We start from the raw sequence: 14,066 nt of genomic DNA, 5'->3' as shown, positions 1-14,066 counted from the left end.
TCTCCACATAGACAAAGTTTAAAATTCAGAGTTCCACAGGGTCCTGTGATTGTTAAGGCTGCCTACATGTCATCACAGACTTTATTTTGAGGGGAAAACTTGCCTCGGTAGATCCAACACAGAACGTGTGTAACAGTGATACATCTCACCTGGTTCATAGAACAGTAATGCTTCTGGGGAGCACAGTGACTGTTTCACCCTTAATTACTGTTAAAAATAATTCATAACAAAGCCAATGCTGACTTTCTGTTGACTGTAAATGTACAAATAATAATGCTGGTGTACTAACAGGTTAAAAAAGAGCTTTAAATATCCATTGCCAAGCACGTCTGTCAGATATCCACTTGTTTATTAATGATAAATCATCATTATTATTATTATTATTATTATTATGATGAATGTTTTGTCTTTCTGTTCATTCAGTTATATGTTTTTAATAATTTAAATATGCAGCAGGACAATCTCACGGCAGCCTGTTGTATGAATGATGATGTAATGTTTGCAGAACTTGCACTAAATGTTGAGTAGACTGATGTGTTCAAACTTTGAATACAGAAACACATATCTGATCCTGTCTCGGCTCTTTGATCTGTCATTGATGTGGAAGGGGTTTGTGCAGCGGTGGTGCAGCGGTGGTGCAGCGGTTAGCATGGTCAGCTCACAGCTGGAAGGTTCCAGGTTTGAATCCCAGTTCAGACGTGGGGGCCTTTCTGTGTGGCGTTTGCATGTTCTCCCCGTGCATCCGGCTTTACGTGTCGTTTTTTTGTTGTTGTTTTTTTTAACTTTATTGAAATCTACTTCAGTATACGAGCTCTTGTTTACATTTAGTGGGGGACTGGACAATCACGTTTGTATAAGTCACCAAATTCGCTATGAACTCTGGGTAAGTCCCAGAGGAAAGTCTGCAGATATGTGGACTGAAGTCCGTAAAAGCACTCGCTTAACGGAAACGTGCACCAAAGTCAGCGAGTCCCTGAGTGTGCAGATTAACAATGACAGCTGGGCTCCAGTCTCCCCGTGACCCTGAACAGGTTAAGTGGTTTAGATAATGGGTGGATGGATTGGGCTTTTATTTTGAAAGTGCTATCAACCTTCATTAGTTTCTGGAGTCGCCAGAAGATGTTATAAATGTGATTTTGTCAGAAGAATCTTTAAATACTGATTTAATGAGGGATCTCAACATGCTAACAAGCTAACAAAAGCTAATGCTAACTCCTGGGGTTTTTGGCATCTATTTACATTACATCAGAAAACCTTGTACTTGTTTCCCACTTACACCAAAACAAACAACTGAAGATCTTTTATGCTGAAATAAGTCATTTCAAGTTCAGAATATAATTTGTTTTCCAAGCAGATTAAATGTTTGCTGGTTTCCTGCGTGACCGAGGCGACGCTCTGATGGAGCGTGAAGGTGAATCCGAAGTCAGAATCCCTCGATGTCAACAACACTGACAGGAGAAAGAAAAAGGCTGAAAGGTCGATTAAAGTGTGTGAAGAGGAGGGCGGTCATGGGAAAAGTGTGAAGGAAGGTTGTGTAAGTGAATTAAAAAGAGCCGACTGTGCTGTGAGAAGCGTGTGTGACAAACAACACGCAGCCGCTGCTGATCTGCCGTCGCACGGCACAGGTGGAGGAGGTGACAGCCTGGAAAGTAGAGTTTAATTTACTGTCAAGATTAAACACATCAAGTACGGAGTGTTTAGCAGAAGTTCAAGAGACCACGCATTTATTATTTATTCATTTATTTATTATTTATTTATCTCAACATGTGTGACTTTTATTCTTTTAACTGTTTGAGTAGCAGATCACCACCCCTGCATGGTTACAGCATGCCAAGTGCCTTTAACAGGTTTCAATTCTCCGTTTGAATCAAGAGTTTCACCATTTATTAAACAGACAGAGCGGATTTTAGACGATCCTGAAGTCCCAGTTTGTTCACAGGCAGCTCGTGTACCTTTGTGACAGAAGCCTTTTCAGCTTTCAGTGAACAATAACAAACTTAAAATAACATGAAAAATGTCTAACCCTCTCTTCCCTCCATCAGCACATTTTCAGCCCAGCAGTGCTCTTTATGTCTCAAGCATCGGAGGCCTAAGGTGCAGCGTCCTTCACAAGGAGTATGAGATGAACACTTTATATACACAGACGATGACATTCAGAGTCTCTGTGTGACCGTGGAGTTTGGAGATGGAGTGCAGTCGTAGCTTATAAACAGCTCAGAGCAGTGTCTCAGAGTTTCTCTTCTCTGTCCTCAGACTCCTTTCACCAACACCACCGTGTGCCCGGCCTCGGCCTTGTCCGTGTTTTTAGCGTTGTCGGGGCGCGGGCGGCGCAGGTTCAGGAAGCTAAAGCGCGATTCCAGGCTGAAGCTCCTCTTGGTGCTGGGGGCGGAGCTGCTGCTGGTGTTGTTGTTGGTGGTGGTGGTGGTGGTGGTAGTAGTAGTGGGTGGAGCGTTGTCAAGATCCCCCTCTGCCCCTTCTGCCCGGTCACCTGCAGCACACGACAAGGTCAGAGATGATTTAATCATGGGCAGAGACGCGAGCATGATGGGTGTAAGTTATTCAGGACAAAGTTTTTCAGCTTTGAGGAGGTCAGATAGAAGTGAGACACACAGAGAACGTCTCCTTTCAGAAGTTATAAAGATAACCTGAGAACTAAAACTACAACACATCTCATAAACTCTGTTCTTTGCATTACTCGTGCACGCGTCGCTTGAACACAACCTGCGAATATCAATAACCAAACGCTGTCATGCCTGGGCTCATAAAATCATTGAGACGTTGCACACAGCTCAGTTAACTTCCTCCTCCTGAGCTGTGTCCGCATGAACTCTCCTGCTGCTCCCAGCTCCTCGAGGCTGACCAGTGCCCAGGACACCAACTACCTGCTGTTGAGGGCCTGTCCATCTTTCTCTGGTACACTGCAGTTTCACTGTTTCGAGCAAGTCACATAAAATAAGCAGATTAATCTGTGATTTAATTGCGATAGCCGAGTATAAAGGATGCCGAAATAACTACATTATGATGCAGATTTGTAAAAAGTAAAACCAGGTCTCTTCTCAAGACAAGACAAAGACGAAGGTTTAAAATTCTTGTTTCTTTAATGGAATTTAGTTCGACCAGTTCTCATAAAACATCAGGAAGTCTGGAGCATCTCCAGGTTGACTTGGTGACAAAGCATGGAGGCAAAGCTGCACGATTTGTGTCTTTCGTGTCGGCCGGTGCAAATTCAAGCCCATGCATCTTTGCATTCGTTTGTAATCAAGCCGCACAAAAGTTTTATGTCTGAAGCTTTGGTCGTTTCTTTGCTGCATGCGGCTGACACACTAGTGGACTGTAGCTCGTATCAGCTAATGTACTGTACCTGCCAGTCCAATCTAATGGCTGGGCTGTACTTCTACTCTGACATGATATCAATTTAAAGACCTGTTTCTTTGCTTTTTTAATGGATATTTATTAAAATATGTCCACATTTGTAAGGAGTCACCCTGAGCTGCAGTGCCCTCAGTGTCTGCCTCTTTTTGACTTTGCCCAAAGACATTTTAACGAGCTAAGAAATGACGGCTGGCTGAGGTGTGTTGAGCTCTCTCCTCCACCTGCAGGATCTGCACGTTGTGTGTCTGCAGGTGAAGCTGTCTGTTTGACTAATCGGCTCCTCTGGAGGAGCAGGTGTGAGCGGAGCAGGTAGCAGGAGATCGTACGTCTAACCCAGAATAGATTCTCACACATCATCCATCTCACTTCCCTTCGCCCCCCCGCTTCCTTTCTTTGTGTTGTTCTTGTGTCTGTGAAACAAAACGAGCTGCACACTGATGAATACATTATAAGAGATGTTTAAGGGCTCGTGCATGCACCGAAACACTGGTTCATACCATTAAATTATTTTATCAGCTTATCTCTGCAATCGAAATGCTTCGCCGTTGCCACATCTGTATTTTTTCTTAACACACACACACACACACACACACACACACACACACATTTCCCATCACCCACCTCTCTCCAGGTCACATTCAGGTGACGACGCTCCGCTGCACTCGCTGCGCGGCCCGAGCACCGGAGAGATGAGGCCGAAGTCGGACAGCGACACGGTGCTGGGAAGGTCAAGACTACAGGGCCGGGACGGAGGAGCAGGGGAGGAGGAGGAGGAGGAGGGAGTGGGTGACGGAGAGGCGGAGGAGGACGTGCAGGAGGAGGAGGAGGAGGAGGTGGCGAAGGGGCAGGGCGACAGGAGCTCCTGAGGGCTGCTGGGAGACGAACCCAGGCTGCAGGTGGAGCGAGTCTCCGAGTCCTCCTCCGACATGATGCTGCTGCCGCCGCACGCCTCGTCGTCGAAGCACACCGACGCCACTGCAGGAGGAGGGGGGAGAGATGTGAGGAAGAGGGGAAGGAGAAGGAGAAGAGAGGAGACAAAAATGTTAAAATAAGTTACGATATGAGAGAGGGAAAAATAAGGGGGGAGGAAAGGGGGAAGGGAGTAAAAGGAGACGAGGAAGAGGGAAAGGAGATGAAGAGTGATGGAATAAGGAAAGAAAAGCGTGGGGAGGAGGAGAGGTGTGAGGTAGGTGGAAAGGGAGACAAGCAAGACGCAAGGAGAGAGAGATGAAGAGTAATGGCAGAATGAGGGGAGGAAGAGGGAGAAAGGAAAAAGGAAAGGGGAGGAAGAGGTGAGACAAAATGCAGAGAAAGGAGGGAGGAGAAATCAAAGGATGAAAGGCGGGGTGAAAAAGAAAGGGAAAAAATTAGAAAGAAGTTGGAGAGGCATTGTGATGGAAGAAAGGGGGAGGACAAAAACAAAAGCGTATGTGAAGGGGAAGAGGGAAAGAAAGAGATAAAGAGTAATGACAAGAAAAGAAAAGAGGGACAAAGGAAGAAGGAGACAAGGGGATAAAGGGAAAAGAGTGTAGAGGAGGAAAGGAGGATAGAAAGAAGAAAGTTGCGATTGAAAGAAATACATAAATAAAGATGGTGAGGCACGAGGAAAAGGAAACAAAAAGGAGAAGATGGAGTGATGAGAAGGAAATGAGAGGATAATGAGGAGGAGGAGGAAAAGGAGGAACATGGAGTGAGGACAAAAGATGACTAAGCAGAGGTATTAATAGATCTAACAGAGCTCTAAACTGTCACATCACTTCCAGCTGTTGTGTTTCAGTTTTACCCGACATAAATCAAAGCACCTGAAGGCACCGTGGGTGTCTGTTGTTCTACTCAGAAGCAGCAAATTCCTCCTTTAAAGAGGTTAACGTGTCATCACAAGCGTCTGCTTTGGGATCGGGCTGCTCTGCGGTTACCATGGTAACACCAGCCTATTTATCCCGGAGTCAAGGCCGACGTGAATTTTCATTTTCTGTCCTTCGAGTGTTCTCTTCTGCATCTTCAGACCTCCACCAAGAAACCTGCGTGTTTCTGAGAGTTGGAGTGGACATGGAACTCTCTCCGCCCTCGGTCCTTGGTCCCGGCACTTATCAGGCTTTCCAAGAATCACGAACCAGGAACAAGGCGCACTCTTGTTCCTCTTTCCTGTCTGTATTTACTTAACCAAAATGCGCTGACGTGAGCATCAGTCCTGAAGATTTTCCCTCCATGTCACGAGAGGAATCGGGTCAAATACAAGAACTACGAAATCAAAGTGCTCACTTCTGCCCCGGCATTTCTTTAAAACGTCACTATTTTAGATCATGTCCCGATTTTTGTTTTATACATGTTTTAGTCCAAAAACACCGGAGCTGCTGGTCTACTGCTGCGTTCATTACTTCTGATCCAATCTGGGAATCCTTCGGCCTCTGGGGTCAACGGTGAACATGTCGGGCGTGTAGCCAGCGGTTGGCGCTAAACGACTTCCAGCCAACACTTCCTTCTCCGTGCGCTGCATTGTTTACAGTCCAGTGATCAGCTTGAGAAACAACCGTGTGTTCAGATCAAAGTGAAGGTAAATTCTCCCTCCAGATGTGTCTGCTAAATAAACACTGTCATCTCTGGGTTCGTCCCATCCCCCGGAGGAGCGCCCGTTCATCTGTCTGTGCTGAGTCTCAGTCTCACTGTAAACAGTAAGTTACACAGAGGCTGCACTCTGGCTTACTGCAGCGGGATGAAGCCCAAACAGAAACAGATTTTCTTGTGATCGACTTTAATTAACGGCTCTTCAGTTTGCTGAAAGAACAACATCATGATGCAGATTAGGAACAACATGAAGCTTTGTCAGGTCTGTCCTCAGGAGGAGGAGAAAACGACTTTAACATGACAAGTTTGTTGAACGGAGGGCGGATCGTTTCTGATGCATTCGAGGAAGTCCGGAAATCTTAACGCTGAATGGCTTTTGTAACACAGCATCAAGCGAATCTGTGTCAAGTTGACTTTCTGATCTAGAACAGATTGGTAGCTTTATGATGTCTGTTTATAGAGATTAATAAATCGCCGTCAGATGGTCACTGATGGGAGCCAGGCAGATTACCTTCTGCCTGTTCTTCCTGCATACGCCGCAACCTGCTGATACGTGATTGGCCAGCACTACTCGGACTACAAATATGCTACAAAGGAAAACCAGAACACTTCCTGTACAAAAAATACACGGGTTTGATGAGAACGATATTAAGGTGGTCTCTGACGATGTCAGTAACTCTGACATTTAGAGAGTCAGCAGGGGAGCAGCTGTTTCTTTGGAGGCTGACATCAGAGCAGCAAGACGGGTAAGATTAACCTTTAACTAACTGACCTTTTATCTATCCGGACAACCGTCTGAGTCATGCTGAGGTCCATGAAGGCAACAACCATACATGATAAACACTTATGTAACAAACAGTGACGTGAGAACAAAAGAGGAACAGTGGTTCTGTGTCAGATATCTTCTCCTGTACTCACTGGATATTCCGTCGGACTCCATCTTGAAGCTGGAGACGTCGTCCCCTGACACGCTGTCGCCCTCTGCGCCCACGCCGCGCCCCCGGGGGCCCATGGCGGAGTTTCTCCGTCGCTCGTGGATCTCGTCGGAGATCATCTCCAGGTTCCTCAGCGCCGTCTTGTACTCGCCTTTGGCATGAGACAGCTTGGCCTGCCGCTCGTCCACGTTCTTCTTCAGGTTCTGGGAGAAGAGCGGCGAGAGAGGAGGGGGGTGATTAACGTGGTGGATGTAAATACAGGACTAAAGTAACGCTGCCTTTGTTACCTCTTAGCTAGACGTGATTAGATAACCTGCAGGTTACTGTGTTGCACAGTCGTGCTTTTCTTTGTTCTGAACAAAGCTAACAGCTGCAGTCTGAGAAAAAGACCTCCAATCTGATCACAGCCGGAAGCAAACCGACCAAACTACAGCACACACGCACACGCACACGCACACACACACACACGCGCACGCACAAACACACACGCACACACACACGCACACACGGGGGGAAAACTGCTATTTGTAATTGTTTCTAATTGTAATTTCTGCTGAGCAGTCATCACGTACCTCCAGCTGCAGATAGTACTTCGCCTTCATCTCAAAGTAGGGCCTGCAGAGGAGGAGGAGGAGGAGGGAGAGAGGAGAGAGAGGAGAAGATTAGATCAGAGGGGAAAATGCAGAGTAACCCAGAAAAAGAGCAGCAACCACATCGTCACCATGGCAAACTGGAGGAGGAGGAGAGGGAGATAAAGGGGTGCTGATGTTGGATGAGTGAGCGATGCAGAACAAATTAACACCCTGCTGAGGAGACACACAGCCAGGCGGCTGCTGATAACTCTGCTGAACATTCAGACGCAGAAACAACAGAACGCTGAGAATGAACTGGAAATCCAGCAGAGAAAATCTGCGTTCTGCTGCACGTAAGAAAAACTAGTTACAGTCCAAGCGCAGAATCGACAAATCGATTCATTGCTCATGATCAAGAGCTCTCATATCACATGCATGACTGATATTAACCTACAAGCGGACTTTTTCAGACTCCTCAGTAACAGCTCATATTTCATCTGTACATTAACTGCACTTGTCTGTGATGAACTGCCTCTGGACAGCATCCGTACCATCAGGCGGCGGACACGGCCTTCCACAGGCTTCTCCGAGCGATGAGGTGCAGGCATGAGGGTTCAGGGAGGGTCTTATGCAACATCTGGTTTAAACTGAGGGCCACATTCAGAAACGTACCGCCGAGCTCCAAACACACTCCCACTCCACACGGAGCTTTCAAGATCTCGTGGACGTCAGAGCCTGAACACGGAGTTAAGACCGCTTCCACCTGTGCATGTTACCCCCCATTTTATAAACCAGGAGAGTTTTCTGAGCTGATTTTACTCGGTGTTTTTTCTGCAGCAGGAACAAACTTGGATGCTTGTAGACACAAAATCAGGGTGAGAATAGTTTTTAAGTATCTGCAGCTCTCTGAGGGTTAAGAGCTCACACATGTTTAACAGAACAATAAGGGTGTTTGTTGCTGGAGGCAACCGTTGCATCAACTTTTAATCAACTTTCCAGAGTTTTACATCACTGATTTGTTCGGAACAAAAGCAGGAATGAGTCGGAAAGCAAGAGCAGCTAAAGGCATTGTGGCTTAACATCTAAAGGAGCAGTACCTACAAAAACTCAACCTCAAAATGGCCGATTATGGAGAGATGCACGATCTGCACAAAAAGTGCATAAGAAATGAGCTTAGTGTGCAGAAGCCTCCAGCTCTTTCAAAATATTAGGAGAAAAAATATTTGGAAGTATTAGAAGAAGAAAAAGGAGAGGATGAAGAAGGAGAAGAAGAAGATGAAGGAGAAGGAGAGTGAGGATGATGACGAAGAAGAAGAGGATGAGTAGAGGCACAGAAAAAAAAGGAAGAGAAGGAGGTTGTGAAATAGCAGGAGGTGAAAGAGGAGACTGAGTAGAAGAAGATAAAAAAAGAGGAGGTAGGAAAGAAGATATTAAAGAGGGGAACTCCTGCCGTCTCTGCGGCTTTACTCATGTTATTTTAGTTTCAAAGATGCCACCTGGAGCGTGACTCGGACTTCCCCCTAAACACCTGACACCTCCTGACTGAAACAAAAACAGCACTTAGACGTGATGACGACTGAAACAGAGTTTCACTGCTTTAAAGAGGAGCCGCTTTCAGCTGAATGAGGAAGAGGAACCAGACCTTCCTGCTTTGAGACTCACTGCTCAGGTGAGAGTGAAAGAAGGAGGCATCAGAGCATCAGAGCACATCCAGGCTGAACAGCTGGACCTGTTTTAACCTGAGACCACATCATGTGACAGAAACACTCTCTCACTTTCTCTCAGTGAGCTGGAGAGGCAGTGACTGATCTCTGTCCGTGGCAGCTGAACAGGCTGATGTGTATATTTCTGTCAGTGAGACTCCAGTGCTACAGTAAATGAAGTTGTGTTGGTGGGGACTTTCTTTGTCTTCAAACATCGCCCACCAGCAGCGAGTCGTGCACAGACCGTCTGCAGCTCGGCTCCTCGCTGTGAGCACGTGCAGGTCCAAACATAGAACCAGGCTGGGAAGCTAGCTGAGAATGACGCTGGCTGACTAATGTGTTCAAAAGAGGAGTTTTTATCCTCCTGTTATTTTGAAGCTTGAACCAGAGCAGGCTCTGGGGTCACTTCAGGGTTAACTCTGGGTTTTCAGGGATGTGCAGTTTGGGGTACATTAGCATGTTAGCTCCCGCAGCACACTGAGGTGTTAGCGCTGTATCAGCAGACGGAGGCGCTTACTTTGACTTGTTGATGGTGCGTTTGAGTTTCTTCTCCAGCTGCTTCATGCGGCCGATCGCTGCCGTGTATTTGGCCGCCGTCTCTTTGTGCAGCAGCTCGCTTCTCGTCTTGGTGTTCTCCGCCTCCATCACCTGCGACAGCCAATCAGAACTCACCGTCAGCCAAGAACTGAGGTTAAACGTCTCAAAGAACTCTGTGAGTGTTCAAACATCTTTCTGTTAAGTGAAGAGCTGAGGTTAGTTAGCAGAAATATTGAGCAGTAATTCGAATGGAAAGTGGTGAGGAGGAGGAGGAGGAGGAGGAGGAGCAGGAGGAGGAGGAGAGAAGAAAGAGAAGAAGTAGAGAGAGGAGGAGGACAGAGAGAAGAGGAAGGAGGAGGAAGAGGACAGGGAGAGAAGAAGGAGAGGGAGAGAAAAGGAGGAGGAAGAGGTAGAAAGAGGAGAAGAAGAAGGAGAAGAAGGTGGAGAAGGACAGAAGAAGAAGGAAGAGAAAGAGGACACAAAATAGGAGGAGGTGAATGAGAAGACTAGAGTAGAAGAAGAGAAAAAAGAGTCAGCCCCCTCCTCACCCGCTGGGTGGCGTGGTTCAGCATCTCCTGCCAGGCGGAGTCAAACTGCCGGTTGTCCTCCTCCAGCAGCCTCTGCTCCGCTAAAGAGATGGTCTCCTTCGCCGCCTGCAGGACCTCAGTGGCTCTCTGGAAGTCCTGTGTGGCCTTCTGGGCCTCCAGCTGGGCCTGGAGAGAGACAGAGAGAGAGAGAGGGACATGTCACCTAGACTGTTTTAAACTGATGCATTGATAACATGTTACAGCTCTGCCTTATGGAGCAATGATACAGCCATAATAATCCATTTGTGAACCAGGCTTCATTGTCACACCTGAGCTGTAAATTGACTCCAGAAGCCTCCCTCAGGTTCATAAAGACGCTTACATCTCCATGAGTCCACCGTGCGACTGAGAGAGAACCTCTGTGGAAGAAATAAGTTGTTTTTCATCTTACGAGTAGTTTCTGTCTTTGTTATATTTCTGCTGTTTATCTTTCATCAGAAACTGTCGTCCAAAAAAACATCTCAAAATCACTTCTCAGCTAGTTTATGTAAAGTTAGGTTAGTTAGTTACGTCTATTTCATAACAAGTAAAAACCTGAAAGAAAATAACGATTAAGAAAAATGAGGAAATAGATCCATCCAACGTTCCCCAGGCCAACGAGGGTGCATTCAAACGTGAAGCAGACAATCCTCAAATCTGAGAATCAATAAGAAGCTAATGTTTGCCGTTATTGATTGTTTTTCTGTTGATCACCTTTTAATCAATCACCTGTTTGGTCAGAGTATTGGACTTTGTTGTTTTGTCATTAGGAAGCAGATGAAGTCATCCTCTCAGCTTGAGCTGAAGTCCAGGAAAACATGCACACACGTGACACGTGACACGCTTCACGAACATGCAAACACTGCACACACACTGGGCCTGAAATAACACAGGTCACACTATAAGGTGTGAAAAACAGAGACTTCACACTGACTGTTAGCAGCCTGTTGCAAACATTTACAAACTTTTAAATAAAGAACATGGAGCCTGTACGTTTACGTCTAAACGTGTAAAATGAGTTTCAAACTGTGCGATGACCTGGAGAGACCTTTCAGTGAGGCAGGGGCAGGACGGATGCTGAGACCAATCGGACGCACAGCGAATAGTTGAGCATAGAGAGAGCACGCGTGCGTTTGACACAGAGTACAGTGTGTGTTTGAAGGATGGCGTCAGCAGCATTTAGCTCATCCCTTCCCTCCTCTGATGTGTGAGCTGGAGCTGACAGCACTGAATTCACCCACAATAACGTGCTTCTCTCTGACTACACATGTGAAGTGTGTACAAATATAACATACAGTATGAATGTGATGAATCACCACTGATGTGTTGCAGCAAAGCCCGGCTCCCAGCTTTCATCTCCCTCTCTCTGAGAGCGTGAGAAGCATTTCTAAAGTTCTCTAAAGTTTGGAAACAGAAACGCCTCGACTCGGAGGAGAACTCGACAAACAGAAGAGAGAAACAAACCACAGCGACAGTCAGAAACTCTGGAGGGGAACAGTGAGAGAGCGAGACAGCTGGAGACAGCTCAGTGAATATTAAATCAGAAGATGATTCTCCTGACCCACTTTATGCCCACTGAGTTACTGTACAAACTTTGCTGTGTGTTTCTGTGGTGCTCTCTGTAGGCAGTGAGCAGGGACACATACAGAGACCTTGTTGGTTTATCACAAATCTCCAAGCAACCTGCTACAGGTCCAAAGAACAAGTGAGGATCCACGAACTGTATTCAGTCAGACAGCTTGTTTGTGATAGTCTGAAATGTTTCCTGCAGCAGCAGAACACAGCTTGTATTCGGCGTCTCTGTTCGACCTCATCACTCCTCGCACATTTATTTTACATGCAGAAATTTGAAGAGTGGTGAGACGATATCTTAAACCCCTCTAGTAAGAGCCTGCAGGTGGATGCCGGGGTGCTGGTGGGGCTGAAAGTCTGAGCGCAGTACTGGTGCAGGGCAGCGATGGCAACGACAGAGCAGAGGGAGAGACCAGAAATCCATCCATCAGAGAGGAGAGGCGGGGCTACACCTGGACTGATCACCAGTCAATCACAGTGCTGACACACAGAGACAGACAACCTTTCTCACACACACACACACACACACACACTGGACTGTGGGAGGAGGCCGGAGTACCCGGAGGGAACCCACGCACACACGGGGAGAACATGCAGACTCCACACAGAAAGGCCCACTACGTCTGAACCGGGATTCAAACCAGGAACCTTCTAGCTGTGAGGCGACAGTGCTAACCACTGCCCCACCGTGCAGCCCTGAGACTGGATATGTTGCAGCTTAAAGGACGCCACGTTGGGAGGAAGTGTTTGTCAGAATGAGGGAAGTGTTTTTCTTGTTTCTGTTCAGTGCAACAAATCAAACATGTCATGTTTCACTTCATCAGGTTTCAGTAGTTTTTATTACTTGATTTTGTCACGACTGTAACTTTGCAGTGAAGAATGAGGGATGCAGGAACATATTGGTATCAGCTGATGAAGGCTTCATCATTAAATATCTTCAAATGAACATTTCTGCAAATATGACGAACATGCTAACAAGACTACACTTTAATTATGCTGATGCCAAGTGGACTGTTTACTATTCAGGGGTTTTAATGTCAGTCATGAGCAACAGGCCAAAATAAGTTGGAAGATACTGGCACAAAACCTGCTTCCTAATCAGGAACAAGTCTGCTTATTTTCCACCTTCATTGTTGCATCAAACATCGCAGTAAAAACACAGTCTGAGACTGAACATACAGAGTGTGAATGTCAGTTCACCTGTAGGGCCTTTAAAATCAGTTAATGTAGCACTTATATTTATATTAGTCTGCTTGTGTTTGTGACTGCTTTCTTCACATGACACTGATTGCATCGGTCAGTCACAGATGATCCAGTATCTCTCTTACTCGCCTCTCTCGCTCGACCTCGGGTCTGCAGCCGCTCTGACATCACCGCATGCTCCTGTAATTTCATTAGAGGCGCTCATCAGCGTGCCAGCACAGCAAGAAGCAAACAACCTCTGCCTTGTTGTCGTCATGTGCTCGGCTCGGTATTCCACGCTGCCTCGTGCACATGCTGACTGCACAAGCTGGCCGATGCTGCACAGAGTCGTCTAACATGAAGGCCTCAGGACGACGACATGAGTCACAAAACGTCTCCTTTCAAAGAGTCAGCAGCACAGCTCAACGCGTTGTCTTCTTTATGTTGGGCTGTGCAGCTGCTCCAGTGTCGACTTAAACTGTTAGCACGGATTAGGCTAGCTAAAGCTAACGTATCACATTAGCAGTTACGTTGATATATATTATAGTTAGGCTATAGACCACACTAAAATATCTCAACAAGGAGAACAGACTGCCATGGAGACGACTTCTGTAACTCCTACTCTTTATCTACCGTTACATCAGTGTTGTTTCCCGTCTTATTTTGTTACTTCCTGTGTTGCCTGTTGGATTCACTTGGTGCCTCCTCAGGTGACTTGTGTTAATTCACCTGGTTGCAGTCACCTGTGCTCAATCAGGCTGTGTCTATTGAGGCGGGGCCTTCTAACCAGCTCCGCCTCTCTCCCCACCTCGCAGCAGCAACACCTCAGTGTTGTTTTCAGGTTGATATTATTTCTGCTTCTTTCAGTATCTTTGTGTCCTTTATATTGTTGGGCATCTGAGCCAGCCGTAACACTGGCAACACCAACAGGCCAAATGCCACGCCTATTTTTCTCGTTCTCCAAAGGATAGCTAAAAACTGTTCCCATTAGCTTCGGCTATACTTTAGCATTAATGCTGACTCGCACACAATTTGGCTAATGCTAAGACCAAGAATAGGGAG

At 46.5% G+C, this 14,066-nt stretch overlaps 1 protein-coding gene across 1 annotated transcript in view; it reads right to left on the bottom strand.

Moving 5' to 3' along the window:
• Positions 1-1,745: 1,745 nt before the first annotated feature.
• sh3bp5b (SH3-domain binding protein 5b (BTK-associated)) overlaps positions 1,746-14,066 on the bottom strand; it is a 35,827-nt gene continuing 23,506 nt past the window's right edge. Inside the window, exons 4-9 of the mRNA XM_069656078.1 lie at positions 10,233-10,397; positions 9,665-9,795; positions 7,445-7,487; positions 6,856-7,075; positions 3,994-4,347; positions 1,746-2,488 (exon numbers count right to left, since the gene is read on the bottom strand). Of these exons, the coding sequence (XP_069512179.1) occupies positions 2,250-2,488; positions 3,994-4,347; positions 6,856-7,075; positions 7,445-7,487; positions 9,665-9,795; positions 10,233-10,397 (1,152 nt within the window). The 3' untranslated portion in view covers positions 1,746-2,249. The remainder of the gene's footprint in view (positions 2,489-3,993; positions 4,348-6,855; positions 7,076-7,444; positions 7,488-9,664; positions 9,796-10,232; positions 10,398-14,066) is intronic.

Source organism: Semicossyphus pulcher, unplaced genomic scaffold (assembly GCF_022749685.1).
Source record: "Semicossyphus pulcher isolate SPU_LCO1_2020_fin unplaced genomic scaffold, fSemPul1.0.p SCAF_9, whole genome shotgun sequence".
NCBI lineage: Eukaryota > Metazoa > Chordata > Actinopteri > Labriformes > Labridae > Semicossyphus > Semicossyphus pulcher.
Note: the sequence above shows the minus strand (reverse complement) of the source record. Positions and strands in the feature narration are given on the sequence as shown.